Source organism: Cryptomeria japonica, chromosome 9 (genome assembly GCF_030272615.1).
Source record: "Cryptomeria japonica chromosome 9, Sugi_1.0, whole genome shotgun sequence".
Taxonomy (NCBI): Eukaryota; Viridiplantae; Streptophyta; class Pinopsida; order Cupressales; family Cupressaceae; genus Cryptomeria; species Cryptomeria japonica.
Window position 1 is genome coordinate 492,083,221 of NC_081413.1, and position 19,084 is coordinate 492,102,304.

Genomic DNA, 19,084 nt, shown 5'->3' on the forward strand with positions numbered 1-19,084 from the left:
GAATGAATATTTTAATCACGACAAGAATAGTAAACACAACTTATATTAAAAATTATACAAAACAATAAAGTGTAAGCAAATACATATAAACATATATACATAAACCTAAAAAATAATCCAATTTTACATAAGATTGTAAAACTTCTAATATATAATAATTATATCATGATTTTCTCTCAAAATTAACACTAACTAATTAGAAATTGGCATAGGTATAAACATTTCTCCATTGCACTGTTCTATCAACACCACTTCAACCCTTGCTATTTTATCCTAAAATAATAAATACCAAAGCGAAAAAAGTTTGCGCGGGAAAGTCATCAAAGCTTCACTACAACTGTTTTCCCAGAGAGCAACCATTACCGCCATTTTTAGAGACTGGGCTGCAGATCTACCGTCAAATTCTGCCGGAGTTCTACATTCTGCGTCAAATGGAACAATTTTAAGGTATTTCTTGGCATATTTCGATAAAAAATGTCACAAGTAATTGCAGAATTTTCAGTGCTTATTTTGATAAAATACCGTTCAGTTCAAACTATTGGGGATTTTCCATTGCCCAGTTTTATAAAATATTTTCATTAGAGTCTGAAACGTTATTTACCGCACAATTCAATGCATTTCAAAGTTTGAGTCACCTTTTACTGCTCTTAAGTTATTTTGCTTTGTGTGTTTAGCCTAATGGTTGTCTTTCTGCTTAGATGCTATACCCAGATGTGGATGTGATATTTTACCCAATGATTTACGGTTTGAACTCATTCCATTTGTTTTTTTTTCGACTTTTTTATTCCTCACAGATTAGGGGTAATTCAAAAAATCATTAAAGGCTATTTACAACCGAATCCAACAAATTGGAAAGTTTTGAGTCCTGATTTACTGTCAATGAGCAATTTTGATCTGTTGTTTTAGCCTTAAATACTTTTAATCCTCACAGACCCTCTTTTTATACCATGTAGGTTATTACTTTTTCTAACTTTAAAATTTGTTTTTACTGATACAGCGAGCTAGAGGAATTCGAACAGGTGGTCTCGCAAAGTTGAGCGGTTAAGGACCCGAACAAGATGGAGCTGGAGGGATTTTCAGTGGTGTGCGCAGGGCTTGGGTGTGCATCTGAAGATGCCAATGGAAGGCGAAATGGCTACGTTAAAAGCGATAATTGTCTTGGTAAGGATTTTGTTTTTGATTTGTGGTTTTCGAACCTGCAAAAAAAGGAAAAGTGAAAAATGTTATGTTCAAGGTCATGGTGAACTAGGACAATAGATTGGCATATGAGACGTTCCTTGGTTAAGTTTCAGGGATTTCTTTCTATTTACTTAATGTATGATTCAAATTGTTTTCTTGGTTGCATCGTGGGCAGACAAGTTTGTAAAGAGTTTTTGTGACATAAAAGAGTAAAGGCAAGGGTTGTTTTGAGGTTGGAATGTTTTTAGGCCTTGGGCAAGCCAGACACCAGTTTGGTGTACGATAGTTTTAGTAAGAAGATTCTTCGGTTTGTTTTCTTAAATACTAAAAAGATAAAGGTTATTTTTAGGTCTTGGTCAAGTCAGATGCTAGATGGGTGCATGAGAATTTTTGTAAGGAGATAATTCTCGTTTTTGTTCCTTCAAATGTAAGGAAGTTAAAGTTAAAAGTTATATTTTTGGGTCGTGGCCAAGCTGAATGCCAATTTGGCTTATGACTTATTAGACTCCTTGTGGAAATCCAAATCAAGTTTTCTTTCAATTTATGCTACCCATTGTTAAGATTTTGTTTAAACCTTACGACCAAGCTTTGGTTAATATATGTACTCTATTTATGCCTATGACCAATTTTGAGCGCAGAAAAAATCTTTGTCAATTCACCTACTTTCAGAGTGGAGGATGTTTGATTCAGCAATATTATGGCATATTAAATTAGTGTAAAAGCCTCCCTTGTTGTAGCCAACAAGATTATTTCTTTTCATTTCCATTATGTATTGTTCAAATCTTATTCTATGGGTTTGACCTTGTGACTAAGCTTCGGAGGGAATTGAACCTTTAATTACTCTAGTCTTACAGTATGATCAAGCATAGTGAAACTGGTATTTAAAATGTATATTTGAAGCTCACAAGGGAATTACCTTCTATTTACGGTATATATTGTTCAAACTTAGTCCCCTTGGATTTGACCTTATGATCAAGCAGGGAAATTTTTTCAATTTTCGTTTTTAAAATTTTGTAATCCTGGTTTTGACCTTGTGATCAAGCTTTGGCATAAACCGAACCTTTGCCAATCCACCTACTCTTGCAACCCATATCCCATCAAATTGGCTTATAAAACCTCTGTGGAAACCTATAGATAGATTTCTTTCCATTTACCTGAATATTTTATGGCCTTCATTGGGACTGGCCTCATGAGCAAGCTTTAGAGAAAAGAACCTTTGCCAATCCACCTATTCCCTAAGTACAGGATGTTTGATTCAGCAAGAAATCAGTACACATAAATAAGAGGGTAGTTTCCTCCAAGATTCAGGCTCTGGCTGTTGGAGTCAATGCCCAACTTCTGCAACAAGTTTTATATTTTAAAACATTTTTCTCTTCATTTCTTCTCTGGCATTAACTGGCCCCTTTGCTCAAGCCTTTAGCATAGGTGCTTCAAGAGGGGTTAGTGTTAGATATTTTAAACTTCTCCAGTCCATAAATAGTTATAATAGAGCTTGTGGATCAAAACTGCAGTAGCAACTTTTAGTTTAAAAGATTCAATGTTTTATATCACTCAATTTAGTCCATAATCATGACGAATGATCAGTTTTATTGTAAACATAGATAGCTCTTAATATACGAGGGGTAACTACTTCCTAAAATTCAGCTCTACTTAAACGTTATTTAGTTTGGCAATTTTTTTTACAGTTTTTCAAGTGGTGAAATGAGTGTGACTTGAACATGAGATCTCTTGCTCCCTAAAAGGACAGCTCCGCTAAGCCCCCTATCACCATATGCAAATGCAAATGGTAAATATTCTTTCTATATTTGAAAGGGATTAATTGTATTTGACCATTGAATCGGATGATAATAGTTCCAGCCCTGAAATTCACTCAGAACTTGCACATAGCCTTGTTGGTTGAGTTAAATCACACCCAAAGGCATGCCTTTTAAATTTCTACATAATTATGGTTTTATGGGGAATTGTAGCCATGGCTTTACTATAAAAGTACCACTGATTTAGCACTTTATCACATCCATTTGGCGAAGGAAAAAAAGGCTAATATGGAATTATGTTAGCATTTTAACATCTAATATTTTTTGTTTGAAAATTCTTCAGTTTCTCAATTGTATTTTTATTTGTAAATGAAGATTTGTTATATGATGGATAGATAGTTTCCAGACTCCCACGTCATACAAGGTTGACTGCTGCCTGTCTCATGGTACACACAGGCGATGACTGAAATTAGATCATAGAAATATTAAATTCCAGGGAGAGTTTAACACAATCAATAAGTACAAGAACATTATATCACTAAAAATAAGCTAGTACACAGATCATCTCTACCATTAATCGAACAACAGGTACTGTGATTGATTTTGCAGACTTCCCCATTCTATTCATAACTACATGCATTTCATACAACAGAGTATCAATGGTCTGGTAACTGCAGATACAGAGTTGTTTTGCTGCGCAATATAATGAGATCGAATGTATTATTCTATTTACCAACAATAAAATATTTGCCCTCAATTTAAACTGCTCCTATGGTATTTCCACCAACGATACTATAAATAATTGCTTTCTCCTCAAATGCAAACACCTGGCTATAATATGATTATTGTTATGATTTAGTACGATTTGAGTAAAGGCATGTAAACTTAATACCCCGGTTGGGCTTGACAAGAGTCCATGCCAAATTTTTTACTCAACACATTAATCTTCTATTTCCTTCATTACCAATTCTTATTCCAGAATGCAAGGTGTCGCATTGCCAAATATTGCTGCCAATCAAGTGGTAAAATATAACTATTTGAATGAATAAACCTTTTATGCCCAACTTGCCGTATTTTTTTTTTTTTTAAAGCAACAGGCCAAAGCCTGAAATATTATATATATTATATAAGGATATTAATTACATAAATAAGATATCAAAATCCAAAAGGAGGGGATATCTGTCAATCCTCAACCACTAAGAAACCAAACACTAGTATCAAAAGCCCCCAGAGAACAATACAATTACAACTGAGAAGCCTAAAACAGGGGGAATATTACAGTCCACACCAAGATATAAGGAGAGACCAGTACAAAAAAATCTACATAACTATACCCCATTCAAAGATTCTTCAGAAGAAGCTAAATCTGAAGGATGAGGAAAAGAAGTTGGATACACACGAGGATCAATTTCTGCATGACTGCGAAGTTCACAAATGGCATCGAACTTCAACAATGTCGATGAGAACAGAGGCTCACTAATGATTGTTCTGTATGTGAAAATCAACGAGTGAAAGGGACTCGCTGAAGTAGCCATCATGCCATTAATGAATGAAATGAGGATTGATCTTGGAATCGATTCAACCAGAATTTCATTCCTGTTAAGAAATCCTCCAATCAAAGGAGAACCAGCAAACATATTGTAGGATTCCAGCTCTGTCAAAACTTCCTCCCAAGTGTACAAAGAAGGATGAACAAAAGCACCAATGACAAGTTTCGTGACACCCACTGACAAAGAGGTCCACGATGACAGTTGCAAAACGAGAGGCCACCTTCGAAGGTAATAGAAACTGATTTCCTTGCAACCAAACTTCACCCAGAATGTTTATGACCCGCCCGTTCTGCATTGCTTCATGGAATAGCGAAGGCCGATGAAAGAGAAAAAGCAGGGATATTACTTGTGGGTGGAGCATCAATATATTTCCCACGCAATACAATTCTGAAAGCCATTGTTAGAACTAAAAAACTGAAATGGTGAATACACATCCGCATACATATTTAATAAGAAACACGAGGGAAGAGTACTGAAACTGATCTCTCCCACTTTTAACATCACCTCCGAATGCCAACAGTATTGGTCCTGTCCCATCCCCCAAATGATTTAAGTGCCAATGATGATGGCAACGATGATGATGACATCATTATTTCAAACAAATTGCTGACATCCATAAAAAGAGATACGACCAAAGATCTGGGTGAAGGTTTGAACTTTTGGAATGACACGAGCTACACAGTCCCACACAATTTTTTTGGCAAATTGGTTATAAAAACATCAAGAAGCAGCATCAATGGTATCATCATTGATTCTCCTCCGTAGTTCCTCATTTAAACTCAATTCATCTTCCCTAAGTATTCTTTCTCCTTCTGCTATAGAGCACCCTAAATTCTAGGTTATCGGGTTCGCCCTTGGGCCCCCCTGGTACGGGTCCAGGTTCGACCAGGTCCGTGGTACAGGTCTGGTTCGAATTGGGTTCAACCAGGGTTCAAAAAAACCCAGAGTGGGTTCGACCAGTCGAACCCGGGCGGACCCAGTCGAACCCGGGCGGCCCGTAAAGTCAAAAAACAATGCAAATTTTTTTTTTTTTTCAATTCCGCCTTGTAAAAAGTGAAAGTTATAACCTAAAATTGACTTCTAAAACATTTTATTGACTCATTTCACCTCATTTGTGTTGCAAACAAAAGTTTTATGAGAGCAGGTTGAAGAAAGGGTGAACAAAATTTGGCTTCCAAGATCAAAGAAGAGGAGTTGAAGACTGATTTTTGAAGCTTCAACAAGTGTTGGAGCATCATTTCCATACATTTTCAAGCTTCCATTGGCTACAAGAGGTAGGTTTTTAAACATTTTTTTCCAACTATTTTTGTTTCACAAATTGTCAAACATGAAACTTGAATTTTTTTTCATTATTTAGTTTTTGTTTTTGAATATGTTTATATTAGTTCTTGCCATAGGAACTAGAATGGCATCTACATCTTCCTCCATTGGCAATGAACAAATAATTGCAAAACAAAGAAATGATCCAAATTCTCCCTTATGGAAATATGTGGACATTATAAAACAACTTCCGGGAGGTGGGGGATTCCGTTGGAAATGCCATGGATGTGATATTGAACGTAATAGTTCATATTATCGGGTGGTAGGCCATTTGTGTGGAATAAAAGGAAGAGGCATCAAAAAATGCCTTGGAAAAAATGGTAAACCTATACCAGATGAGACAGTGATGAAATATATTAGGTAGCATGAGGCGGCAGAAGAGAGGGAAGCCCGTCGATTGAACCAAACCGCATCAAAGAAAACAAAGGGAATGCAAGGCCCTTCTAATCCCACTTTTGTAGTAGAAGACCACCCCTTCTTTGCCACAAATGAACCTCAAAGTAAACCACCCTTGACACGTAAAAGAACAAAGGGGCCTTTAGAAAACGCATTCCAAATTGAGAGTAGAGACAATGCTGATGAAGATATAGTAAGGTGCATTTATGCAAATGGGTTGTCATTCAATGTTGTTCGCTCCCCATATTGGAAGCAAATGATAAAAAGTGTTAATGAGGCTCCAAGAGGGTATAAGGGCCCCGATTATGAGAAGGTACGTGGAACATTATTGGAGAAAGAGGTGAAGAGGGTTGAAGATGCATTGAAACCCTTAAGGGATTCATGGGTTGAGATAGGTGTAACGATTGTTTAAGATGGGTGGAAAGATGCTAAAAACCGTCCCTTGATCAATGTCATAGTGGTGTCCCCTAAAGGGGCAATGTTTTTGAGAGCTGTGGATTGTGAGGGCCAAATAAAAGATGGCCAATTTATTGCAGAAATTCTCATCTCTGCCATTGAGTCTGTGGGACCCCGCAATGTTGTCCAAGTCATAATGGACAATGCAAAAAATTCTAGAGCTGCTGGTTTGTTGGTTGAGCAACGCTATGATCACATCTTTTGGACACCTTGTGCGGTACATTCACTCAATCTTATGCTACAAAGGATTGGGCAAAAAATAAAATGGATCAGAGATGTGTATGCAGAGGCTGAGGACATCCAGATGTTCATCACAAACCACCACATGTCTCAAGGGATTTTTAGAACCTATTCGAATTTGGAGCTATTGAAGGTAAGTGAAATAGTAATTTAATTTTACATTTTCTGATTTTTTTTAATTTTCAATGTTCATAATATCATTGTGTAAGCTATATTGTGTATTCTTCTTTAAAGTTTGGCTTTATTTTTTAATTATTTGGCATTAATTTGTGTTATAGGTTGCTGAGACTCGTTTTGCATCAAACACAATCCTCTTAAGACGACTTGTGAAAGTTAGAGTGGCACTATGCAATATGGTGATCAACACCAATTGGGCTGTATGGAAGCAAAGTAGCATTGAGAGGGTAGAAAAAATTAGGGATAGAATATTGAATGAGAAATGGTGGGATCTTGTTACATATCTCCTAAGTATCACTAAGCCCATCATGAGCATGATTCGCTATACATACATGGATAGGCCTTGCATAGGTGAGATTTATGATGGCATTGACTCAATGCTTGAAAAAATAAAGGTCACTATAAATGAAAAAGAGAATGATCCTCAGGAGAAATTCTTCAAAGAATTGGAAGTAATTATTGTAGAAAGGTGGAATAAGATGACCGCTCCTTTGCACCTTCTTGCCTATGCCTTGACACCTAAGTACTATAGCAATCAGTTTCTTGATAAACCAGGAAGGATTCCACCATGGAGAGATCTAGAAGTATCTGATGGGTACAAGGTAGCATTTCTTAGACTATATCCCGATGATGATTTGGGAGATGTTGTTACAAATGAGTTCATAGAATTCGCAAGTGGGAATGGTCTAAGTGTTGATGCACTTCGTCATAGATCCAAGAAGGATGCTCATAGCTGGTGTACTTCCATGGCACATGCTTCCAACACCTACAACCCCTCGCTATAAAAGTTTTATCACAAGTAAGTTTAATTAATTAAAATTTTAAATTTACAAGTTTTAGTTTATTTATAGTTTACTTTGTCTTCATAGGTTGCTAGTAATTTTATTTTTATTAATGTATAACTTTAATTGTTTACTTTGTCTTCATAGGTTGCTAGTTCATCTGCTTCAGAAAGAAATTGGAGCACATACTCTTTCATCCACTCAGTAAAGCGCAATAGGCTGCTATCAAAAAGAGTGGAGAATTTAAGATGTGCATTCCAACCTACGTTTTCTTTCACACAAACAACATGACTACACACAAGGGGAAACAAAGATGTGGGATATAGAGCCAGAGCATACTGATTTGGATGCACTTGCTTCTCAGCTTCTTGCATTGACACTTGACTCGAAAATTGAGCCAACTTATAGTGCAAGTGCAAGTGCAAGTGGCATTGGCTCATCTAATGTCAATGTCAATGAGGAGGAGGAGGAGGAGGAGGAGGAGGAGTTGGAATTAGATGATCCATTTGATGATTAAACTTTAAGTTTATATTGTTGAAAGTTGAAACAATGATACTTGAATATTTTGTCATTTTGATATTAAACTTGATGTATATGATGCTATTATGGTATGATCATGATGCTATGATTACAAGTTTATGTTCGTTTTGTTGTTTATATGATGCTATGTGACATGCAAATTTTAATTCATGCTTATAGGCTTCATAAATATCAAAATATATATATAAAAAATTTACATGTTTTTGTACTAACGAAGCCAAACAAAGCCAAACGAACCCAAACCCCTTTTCAAAATTTTGCCATACCAGCGTATCGGGTTCTTCAAACCCGAACTGGTGCCCGAACCCGAATCGGCAACCTAGCGTACAACCATACTAGAAGGATTTTTAGATGACTATAGCCATCACAATACATAACGAAAGAAGAATCCACAAAGGTGTAGTGTAGCAAATTGTATCCTTTTACAATTTCACATTCTATTTGGGTCCTGTTGATGTGTATTTTGTACACGACCAAACACAAAATAAAATACCTAAAAGGTACCTTATCCTCTCTTGAACAAAGTTCCCGACTGCTGAAGATCTCGCCAAAGGATCAGTCGAGGCAACTCCAAGGTTCTGCTTTGTAGGATCTCTACTCGTGGATAAGCTCTTCGCGGTATGATGTGATTTTGCTGGAATCACAAGGGGACTTACACTCAATGACCTAAACGTCTGATTTGTTGGAATCACAAATCCTATTAACTAACTGGAAGACAAACAAATGACAAAAGATGCGGGGTTCAGGACGTCTACTCTACTACCTAGAATGCGAAAAAATGGATGAATGACTAGGTGGAGTCCTACTGGGCTGGGTCTCACCATCAGGTTGAACAATTCAACACCAACTCAGTGCGATCTTCTAAGGGATGCTTCCAATATGTTCAAATCGTACACCATCTGACAATGATCACCATTCAAGATAATGCATGAACAATAGACATGTAACGACTTAAGATTAAGCTCATTTTATGCCAGTTGACCACGTAGGGCGCACTTACCATCAGTAAGAGGCTAGTGGTATGGACTAGACAGATTCCACACAGGTGCATTCAACAATTTTCTTCACTCAATTTAATCATCTATCATCAAAAATGAAGATTCAACAAGAGACCATGCACATTGCAAAGAAACAACATATTCCACCATATCTTCAATGAAAAGAAGTCTTTACAATTAAGGCAACAATGTCTTGCCTTCTCTTCTTAATCTACTCTAATTGCTATTCTACTATTCTGGCCTCTATTACTAACTATTAACTATTAGCTATTATTGACTAACTATCAACTTTACAAATGAGGAGCTAGGGCTTATATAGCGCCCTCAATACAATTCGATGGCTCAGATCAACTTGAGATCAATGGCCGAGATTTTACAATGAAAACCCTAATTAGGGTTTGTTATAACAAACTCAATTCTGGCCAATGAAATAATTGCATTATTTGGACACATGTCTTCTCTGGAATATTCTACCAATGGAGAACTGGGGTAGGTACATCGAAGTTTGTGCCATCTCCCATGAGTCAGGTACATTGAATCTGGACATGCTGAAGTGGACCAACCTGACTAGAGGAGTGATGACTGGGATGCCACCTTGTCTTTCCTTCAAATGTTGGATTGGAAAAGATCGTTCTTGATGAGGCTGGGCTGGAGAAGGTCATCCTTGTTGATGCTGGGCTGGAGAAGGTCGTCCTTGTTGATGCTGGGCTGGAGAAGGTCGTCCTTGTCCTGGCCTGGTCTTCTTTCATCTGCCAAAACAAACCAAAAGATGATTAAGGACACATGATAAATTCATTTCAACATAGCATTTTCAACTTAAATCATCAACAAAAAGATATTAACATGAAACTTGCCCAAGATTTTCTCTAGGAACAGACCCTATAAGAATTTCGCCCTGGACCCTTTGGAAGGGTCAGGAGTGAAATTCCAACTTTAGCTCAAAATTCACATTTTTGAAGGTCAAACATCTTTCCAAGGCATTCCAAATAGCTTTTCTCACCCTAGTCCAGGCCTGACTTAGCACAAAATTTGGAGAAAAGGATGGTTTTAGTGTTTTTCGCTCTGGACCCTTTGGAAGGGTCAGGAGCGAATTTCATGTTTTGAGCTCATTTCTTCATATTTGATGACTCTTGGCAATTCAAGGACATGCCTAAGGACACCTCCAATCTTGATCCACACTAAATTTGGCATAAATTTGAGGGAAAATATAGGTTTTGCACAATTTCGCCCTAGACCCTTTGGAAGGGTCAGGAACGAATTTCACCCTTTGCTTGTTTATCCTCACTCAATTCCATTCTTTTCACTGTGCTTACTTGGGCTCTCATCCTTGGATCCCTCTCCCATGCTTGCAACATTTTGTTTGACCTCAAAATGACTAGAAAAGAGAATTTCGCTAGAAATCATGGCCAGGGACAGGACCTATAATGAATTTCGCCCTGGACCCTTTGGAAGGGTTAGGAGCAAAATTCTTCCTCTAGCCCAAAATCATCATTTTTGGAGACAAAAATCCATTCAAGGGCAATCTCAAGGGCTTCTATCATCTTTGTCTAGGCCTGGCTTGGCACAAATGTGAGAGAAATAGGTGGATTTTAGAATTTCGCTCTGGACCCTCTGAAAGGGTCAGGAGCGAATTTCTTAATTTAGGCTTATTCTTCCATCATTTCAAGTTGAATTCACCTCAAAAGGCTAGAAAACACTTCTCCTCTCACATCTAACCCAAGTTTGAGTTGATTTTGCAAAGGAAAATAGGTGGTTGAAAATTTTTCACCTTGGACCCTTTGGAAGGGTCAGGAGCGATTTTCATCATTTGGCTCAATTCCTTCAATCTTGATAATCATTGGCAATTTGGAGTCATTCCTAAGGCCTTCTTTAATCATGATCCACATTGGATTTGGCATGAAACTAAGGGAAAAGATAGGTTTTGCACAATTTCGCCCTGGACCCTTTGGAAGGGTCAGGAGCGAATTTCCCTTTCTAGACCAAAATCATCATTCTTTCAATCCCAATCTTCTTTGCAAGGTAAAATCTCATCTCTCTTCGCCCTAGGAACAAGGTTTTAAGCTCAAGCAAGGTTAAAAATATAGGCTTGTAAGGAATTTTGCTCTGGACCCTTTGGAAGGGTCAGGAGCGAAATTTCCTTCCTTGGCTAAAACACTCATTCCTCAACTCTTTCAAACATTCCCAAAGGCCACAACATGTTCATTCTCCTTTTCAACATGCCTTGGACATCAAAATTTGGTCGAACAAGGGAGGAAATGAGTCTTAGGTAGATTTTCGCTCTGGACCCTTTGGAAGGGTCAGGAGCGAAAATCTTGAGTTAGGCTTTGATTGCTCATTCTTCAAACTTCAATCTTCTCTGGAGGCAAACATAGATCATTTTCCACCTAAGGAACAAGGTTTCAAGCCCAAACAAGGTAGCAAATGAGGTTTGTAAGGAATTTTGCTCTGGACCCTTTGGAAGGGTCAGGAGCGAAATTCTCTTTTGGGCTAAAATCTTGATCTTCCAAATCATCCCACTCCCTCTCAAGGCAAGAACATACTAATTTCTCCTTCATCATGCCAACTCCTAGCCAAAACAAGGAAGAAAACAAGAGATATAAGGATTTTCGCTATGGACCCTTTGGAAGGGTCAGGAGCGAAAATCATGTTTTGAGCTTGATTCTTGACTTTTCCAACTCCAATCCTCTTTGAGAGGCAAGCATAGATCCTTTCTCTTGCATCTCCACCAAGATCCTGACTTTGGCTAGAGGGAAAATGAGTGCTTTCAAGAATTTTGCTCTGGACCCTTTGGAAGGGTCAGGAGCGAAATTCACTTTTTAGGCTAGAATCCTTCATTTTTTTTTACCTCCAAACACTCTCAAAGGCAAAATCATGTCCGTTTCCCCTTTCAACATGCTTTGGACATCACAATTTGGTCAAATAGGGAAGAAAATGAGGTCTAGGAGGATTTTCGCTCTGGACCCTTTGGAAGGGTCAGGAGCGAAAATCATGATTTGGGCTTGATTCTTCCTTTTCAAAACACTTCTCAAGGCAAGAACACATCAAGACTCACACACAATGCCTAATAAACCAACGCCCATCCAAAACAAGGAAGGAAAATGAGGGTTATAAGGATTTTCGCTCTGGACCCTTTGGAAGGTTCAGGAGCGAAATTCTTCTCCCAGGCTAGAATCCATCATCCCAAGGTCTAAAATCTCTTCTCCAAGGAAAAGTTGCATCAAGCCTTCTCAATTATGCCTCAAAAGTCTACAAACTTGGTCAAGCTAAGGAGAAAAATAGAGGAAATATGAATTCCGCTTTGGACCCTTTGGAAGGATCAGGAGCGAAATTCACCTTAGGCCATGATCCTGACTTCATTTTTTCGCATTTCTTCATTCAAACAAGTACTTTTGCCTTCATTCAAGCCTAGGAATGCGTTAGTTCTAGGTTTTGGTCAAAGTAGAATGTCTTATGGAGAATTTCGCTCTGGACCCTTTGGAAGGGTCAAGAGTGAAATTCGCTTTGGACCCTTTGGAAGGGTCAGGAGCGAAATTTGACTTTTTGAACTCTCCATCAAGATCATTTTATGGAATATAACATTTAAGTATAAGAATTTCTTATACTTTAAGTTATATTCCATATATACTTTCAGGATGTTTGAGAGTGGTTTCGGACCTCCAGGAGTTATATTGCAAAATCTAGTTTTTGGAGGATTCTTTAGTTTTCTAGACTTAGGCAAATTTCAGGATCAGGACATTCCAGACTTAGCCAAATTTCAGGATCAGGACATTCCAGACTTAGCCAAATTTCAAGGCATTTGAAGATCAGGATGACATTTCAGACTTCATCACTCACCAACTCGACCTAGCTCGGACCTTCAAGAATGATACCCACTCACAAAGCAAGACACAATTAGCAACGAGAGCAAAACTAGGCCCTAAGGAAGACTCTCAAAGAAACCCTAATTCTGGGACCTTGTGGACTCACCCTGGCTCAAGCAAAGCTTGCAATCCAACGATCCCCTCGACAGCACTCATCTTGCAAAGGCTAATAGACAAAACCCTAAAAGACCTAGAAAACAAACCCTAGAAAGCAAAAAGCAGGGGTCCCCATTTGCAATGGGGCGATGTGTGAATACATCACAATAGGTCCCTACTTTAGTGTACCTTTTCCTAGATCATACTAAAATGAGGAGCTGATTTAACATCTCAAACCTCGACACTCGTGACTTCCTTTTGAAGGACCTGTTTTGGTGGGACTAGTCACTAGGGCGCCTAGCACACTTGTCCTACCAAAATTCTTCGAAATTGTTGCCATTGCTAGTGTGGCCTTCACAATTTAAATTCTAGTCTCGATTTTTGTAGTTGACCGTTTTATGCTGGTCTAAACTCAAAAATACCTTTCGAACTCTATATAAAGCAGTCTTTTATCATTCATAAGGTTCGAGGTTTGATGAGTTTCCAAATTATGACCAAGCAAGCATTCCAGATCTGAGCACATTGAGTAGCAAGCAACAACTTGTATTCAAGTATGTTTTCATGATTGATTATGTTATGTTTGTCATCTTATTGCATTAACACCTGTAAGACTTGTTTAAAGAGAATTACATCATCACTTTTATGTGAAACTCCATGAGAGGGTTTTGTACCCAAGGTATAGTCATTTCATTTCAGCATTCCATTGCTGTCCTTTTGAGGATAAGCACTTTTTTTTATATCATCATAGTTGTTGTGAAGGACCAACACGAGGTTTGACTTAGGCAAGTCCTCATACAACGCAACCATTTTTCCCCATTTTCATGTGCACAGATTCAATTCTGACAACAAAGGAGGCTATAGGAGTGTAGAGCAGATTGTGACAAACAACTCCATATTTCGAATAGGCAAAAACACAAGGACTAGGGTGCCCAACACTCATGTTTGATGCTTTTCGGCTAGATTTTGGGAGATAGGTGTATAGGAGCTTTTGATTGCATTTTTGAGCCTTTCTATTAGTTTGGACACCCTTTAAGACTAGGGTGCCTAGCACACTAGTCTAGCACTTTTGGCTACAGATTGTTGCTATAAGTACCTCTCTATGTCTCATTTACAGATTTGGCTTGTTGTGTTGGTTTTTAGCCATGCATATCACTGTTATTTTTGAAAGTCATTATTTTACTATTATATAACCTAGTTCATTCACACACACTTCACAATCTCAAAATCCATTGCAACAAAGGAATTGCAAACCACAAGTGTTCAACTCTCCTATTGGGATTGTAGCTGAATTGATTTGTAATTCCAATGATATGCTATGGAGATTTGAGATCTTAGTTTGCATCCATAGACCTAGGATCTCATTTCCAAAGTATCAAAAGGATTCATACAAAACCATCTTAATAGAATCCCAAAAATAGTTGCAGCTCTAGGAAAACCTCCCCATCACCAATCTTGGCATCTATGAGTTAATTCCTTTGGTACTCATAGAGAATTTGAAGAAGTAGTTGAGACTTATCTTGATTCATTTCCCTCCAACCTTTCACATTCCAACCTCTCACTTCTCAGGTCCATTTAGCTAAGCAATCAACAAACTTGTAACATTCTCGAGGAACATTGACAAAGAATACAACTTCATACTTTGTAGCCAAACAAAGAATTTGCTGAGCCATTAGTACTAACCTTCAAGAGGAATCCTGAAATTTTTTCAGTATTCCAAAGGAAATCCAAGGTCGTTGTAGAGCAATCCTTGAATTCCTCTTCATAGCATTGTTTGAGTTCCTCCATGTGGTGAAGTCCCCATTCCATGCTCCATACATTTCACTGCATGCATTAAACCTGAAAAGACAAAGAAAACATTTTGAATTAAGAAGGATGTGGTAATAAAATAAAACTCAATCCTGCACACTCTTAGCACTTCACTAATCATGCTTTCAAAATCCTTTCAAATCTGGAAATGACTTTTCAAGTCTAGAAATGTCAAATCTGCTGATGGAAATTGCCTTTAATCTGAGTGTAGATCAGTTCCTTTACTGGAAAATTTGTTCCTCTTTAGGTCGGGCTCTGGAAATTCGCCTTGAAACATGATGGATGCTGATTAAAATCATCTCAGGCTGATGCAATCCACACCTGGTCTGCTGGTATAGATTGCATCAATATCTGGTGTAAATAGTTCATTCTCTGGTCTGATTCAATTCACATCAGATCTGCCTTTAATTCCCTTCAGATCTGCCTTAGAATTTGCTGCGAATGTGATTTGCATATGGTGATTTGAATGGGGCTTTAATCTCTGTTTTATATGTGTTCATATTGCAATTTCATCCTTTAACAAAAGGAGGAGGTCAGCTAAGCTTGGATTTACACGTTTCATCTCACATGTTTTGCACTTTATTTCCAAGTTTTATTTGCCTCTCTTTTAGGTCAGCCTCATTTGGCATTTTTACATGTTTTACACATTTGGAAAGGGATTCCTCAAGTCGGCCATATCTCTATTTGACTTCTCCACATGGTTTAGAGAGAGCTTTTTCTATTTTTATCCGAGGTCGGCCTGGAATTAACCCTTTGCACTTCACATGTTATGAATGGGTGTAAATATAAGTTAAGTGCTCATTCAAAACACATCCCACATTGCACTTAATATTCATTCTGTTTTGCTGTGCGAATTAGACCTGCATTTTTAGGGGGAATTTCTTACTTTGGTCTGCCCTTCAGGGCACATTTTCACCTTAGGCAGGGACTGTCCTGGGCAGGATTTTATGGTGTGGAAGGACTATGAAGGGCAGTTTTGAGAGGTGTGCAAGGACTCAATGTAAGGGGGACTTGAGGTGTAGTGAAGGACTAAGGCTGGGCAGATTTTTAAGTGGTAGAAGGACAATCCAAGGTGTATATGAGGCGTGATTTAGGACAACCTAAGTCGGTTTTTAGATGAGGCTAGGGACAAGGGAAAGGGAGGCATTCCATGGTGTAGAAGGACTACGATGAGCGCTATACCATGGTGCATAAGGATTAGCCTTTGAGCACATATTTAAGATGAGGAAGAACTAAGCAAAGCAAGGGCGCTAATTCATGATGAAGAGGTAATAGTGAAGGGCAGTTTTCAATGAGATGCAAGAACAAGTCTTGGGTGGGATTGGAGTGTGCTTAAGGACAAGCGAATTAGCATGAGCAAAATTTATTGATGAAGAGGGACAAAGAGACGGGCACAAATCCAACATTGTCAAGGACAAAGATAGGCGTAAATGCAAGGTGTCCAAGGACAAAGGGACTAGGAAGGTGGAAATCCATGATGAACAAGGACTAGGAGGGCACACTTAGGCTTTGATCAAGGACAAGGAGGGTGCAAATCCCAGCCAGAGAAGGACAAAATGCCAAGCGCTTGGGTGAATTGATCAAGGACAAAGATAAGTGCTAAGGAAGAGATGTCAAATAACTTCGATAAAACACTTAAGGATACATCTGATTTGAGAGTGAAAAATCCATGCTTGAGCTTTGAATTTAATATTTCAAGAAGGATTGCACTTGACTTTTGCATCCAAGGAATTTCACAAAACCTCTGCTATTATCCTTGTCAAGGTCGGAGAATTTTCCTTGTCTTGACATCACATTTTCTTCATTTTCCTTATTTTTCAAACCTCAAATCATCTTGACAACTTTCTTGACAACTTTTGCAACATTTCTTGCACTTTTGACAACTATGAGAACATTTTGCAACATTGACAACATTGACAATTTTGACAAATTTACAACTTTTCTTGCTCTATGACAACATCCTACACAATCTCACCCTCAACTTTTAGTCTTGACATTCGTTCATAGATTTTGGACTCGAAACCTAAATTCTTGACTTGACAACATTCTAAGGACAAGATGTTACACTCTTAAGACATTCCAAGAGTTGATCAACACACCCCTTCTCGGACTGACAAGGCATATGCCCCTCACAAGCAAAACTATTTAGCAAGTGAAAAAGTGGGGGTCCCCATTTGCAATGGGTTGTGTATGTTTGCAACATAACACACTTGTCATGAAACAAGAGAGAAGCAAAGAACTATGGAGGCCAAAAGACGATTGATTCAGAAAGATGCATCATATTGATTATTTGATAATTTAATATTTGAATGAGAAATAAGGTTACAATGAGTGCTTATAAAGAAAGCACAAAGATGCTTTAAGCCAAAATTGGGAGAACTAAAGTGAATGCATGAGGAACTAAAAATGGTTGAGCTACAACTAAAACTAGAAGCACACAAAGTTAACTAGATGCAAGCACTCCTAAGTGCTCTTAAGCAAAAAAGCATAACTAGTAGTTAAAATGCTCTAACACCCCCCCTTAAGTGAAACTTAGGGTGAAGTAAAATACCTCTAAATGCATGAATGCAACATGGGTCCCTTCAACTAAATGCCTGATAAGGTACCCATGTACAAATAAAAAAATCTCTCAAAACCGGAAAAAAAGGAGAAAAATTCAGTGGAGAAAACTACTCTCCAAAAGAGAGAAAGGAATGAAGGACTAAGAAGCTTCCAAGAAAATAATGTCCCAAAATAATAGGAACATGAAGAACATCCTCTGATGCATGAAGCTATAGACATTGTCGAACAAAGAGATTGCTATAGTGCTGAAATGAAGAACCTCCTTTGAAACCAAGATGGCGATCAGAATCAAGAAGACAAAAATTTGCATGAGTGCCCCCAACGACACTACTTGAACAATCAAATGACAAATAAAGGCAAAGCATTTGGCAATTGAAGATATAGATGGCATGTGAATTTGCACGAGTGACCCCAACGACACTACTCAACCATGCAAGAGTAAACTGCTAGTCAAAAATGCAAATTCTAATAGTTTGAAGAACACTAATCAATGAAGGATGGAAGGTTGCCTCCACAAAATTGGAATGCAAGAGTGTCTAACTCCAAAGCGAAACCAAGGAAGCGTTAGTGCCAACAATAGAAACCTCCCCATAATGTTGACAAGGTAGAGAGATGATAGGTCCATTGAAACTGTGTGTCACCAAGTAATGCATGAAGGCGAATTTGAATGTGCACAAGAAAGTACTTGCAATTGGAAAAGGGTATGCTACCAATGTACACATGCACGAGACAATAATCTCTGGAATTCAATGTCATCATGAAGGGACACTCATCGAACAAAGGTGTGATGGCAAAACAAAAGGCACTACACAACCCCTCATGACACTTTAAAATACAGTGTATGTACAAAATAAGGCACAACATAATGTGCAATATCCCTAAAAAATCACACAATGGTGAAAAGAGACCACCAGGAGAAGTCGCCTATTGGTGAAGGAGCCACTAATGCTCAAGTTGTTGCTAGTGAAGTTGATGCCAAAGAGAGTGATGGAAACAAAATCGCTGGCAAACAAACTTTGTTGCTTTGCTTTAAACGTAGCAAATACACTAGGAAGGGCCAATTCAGGGCAAAACAAAGCCTTCACACCAAGACAAATCTTGATGTGACACACAAAGTGCGCGTTTCAAAGCACAATGTAAATTGCCCCAGAAGAAAAGAGATTAACATAGGCTTTAAAGGCAGGCCATGACAAAAGGAGGAGCTGCCCAAGCTAAAAAAAGAACATGCAGCTCCCTCCGTAGCTTCCAAGTCAAGAACAATTGACTTGCCAAGTCACACCCAGATCTCCAACATGCAAAAGCAATAGACTGACGTGTATGCAAACTTTGAACATTAGATTTTAATGTCCCCTAATTTGGAATGCCCTA

At 38.2% G+C, this 19,084-nt stretch overlaps 1 protein-coding gene across 3 annotated transcripts in view; it reads left to right on the forward strand.

Annotated features, from left to right (window-relative positions):
- Positions 1-282: 282 nt before the first annotated feature.
- The window catches only part of LOC131079685 (uncharacterized), a 58,825-nt gene continuing 40,023 nt past the window's right edge, over positions 283-19,084 (forward strand). Inside the window, exons 1-2 of one of the 3 annotated variants that reach the window (XM_059211131.1) lie at positions 283-447; positions 998-1,161. In XM_059211131.1, the coding sequence (XP_059067114.1) occupies positions 1,059-1,161 (103 nt within the window). In that variant the 5' untranslated portion in view covers positions 283-447; positions 998-1,058. Of the gene's footprint in view, positions 448-625; positions 745-997; positions 1,162-19,084 lie in introns of those variants that run through there. The other 2 variants (XM_058017708.2, XM_058017709.2) reach the window with 2 other exon arrangements.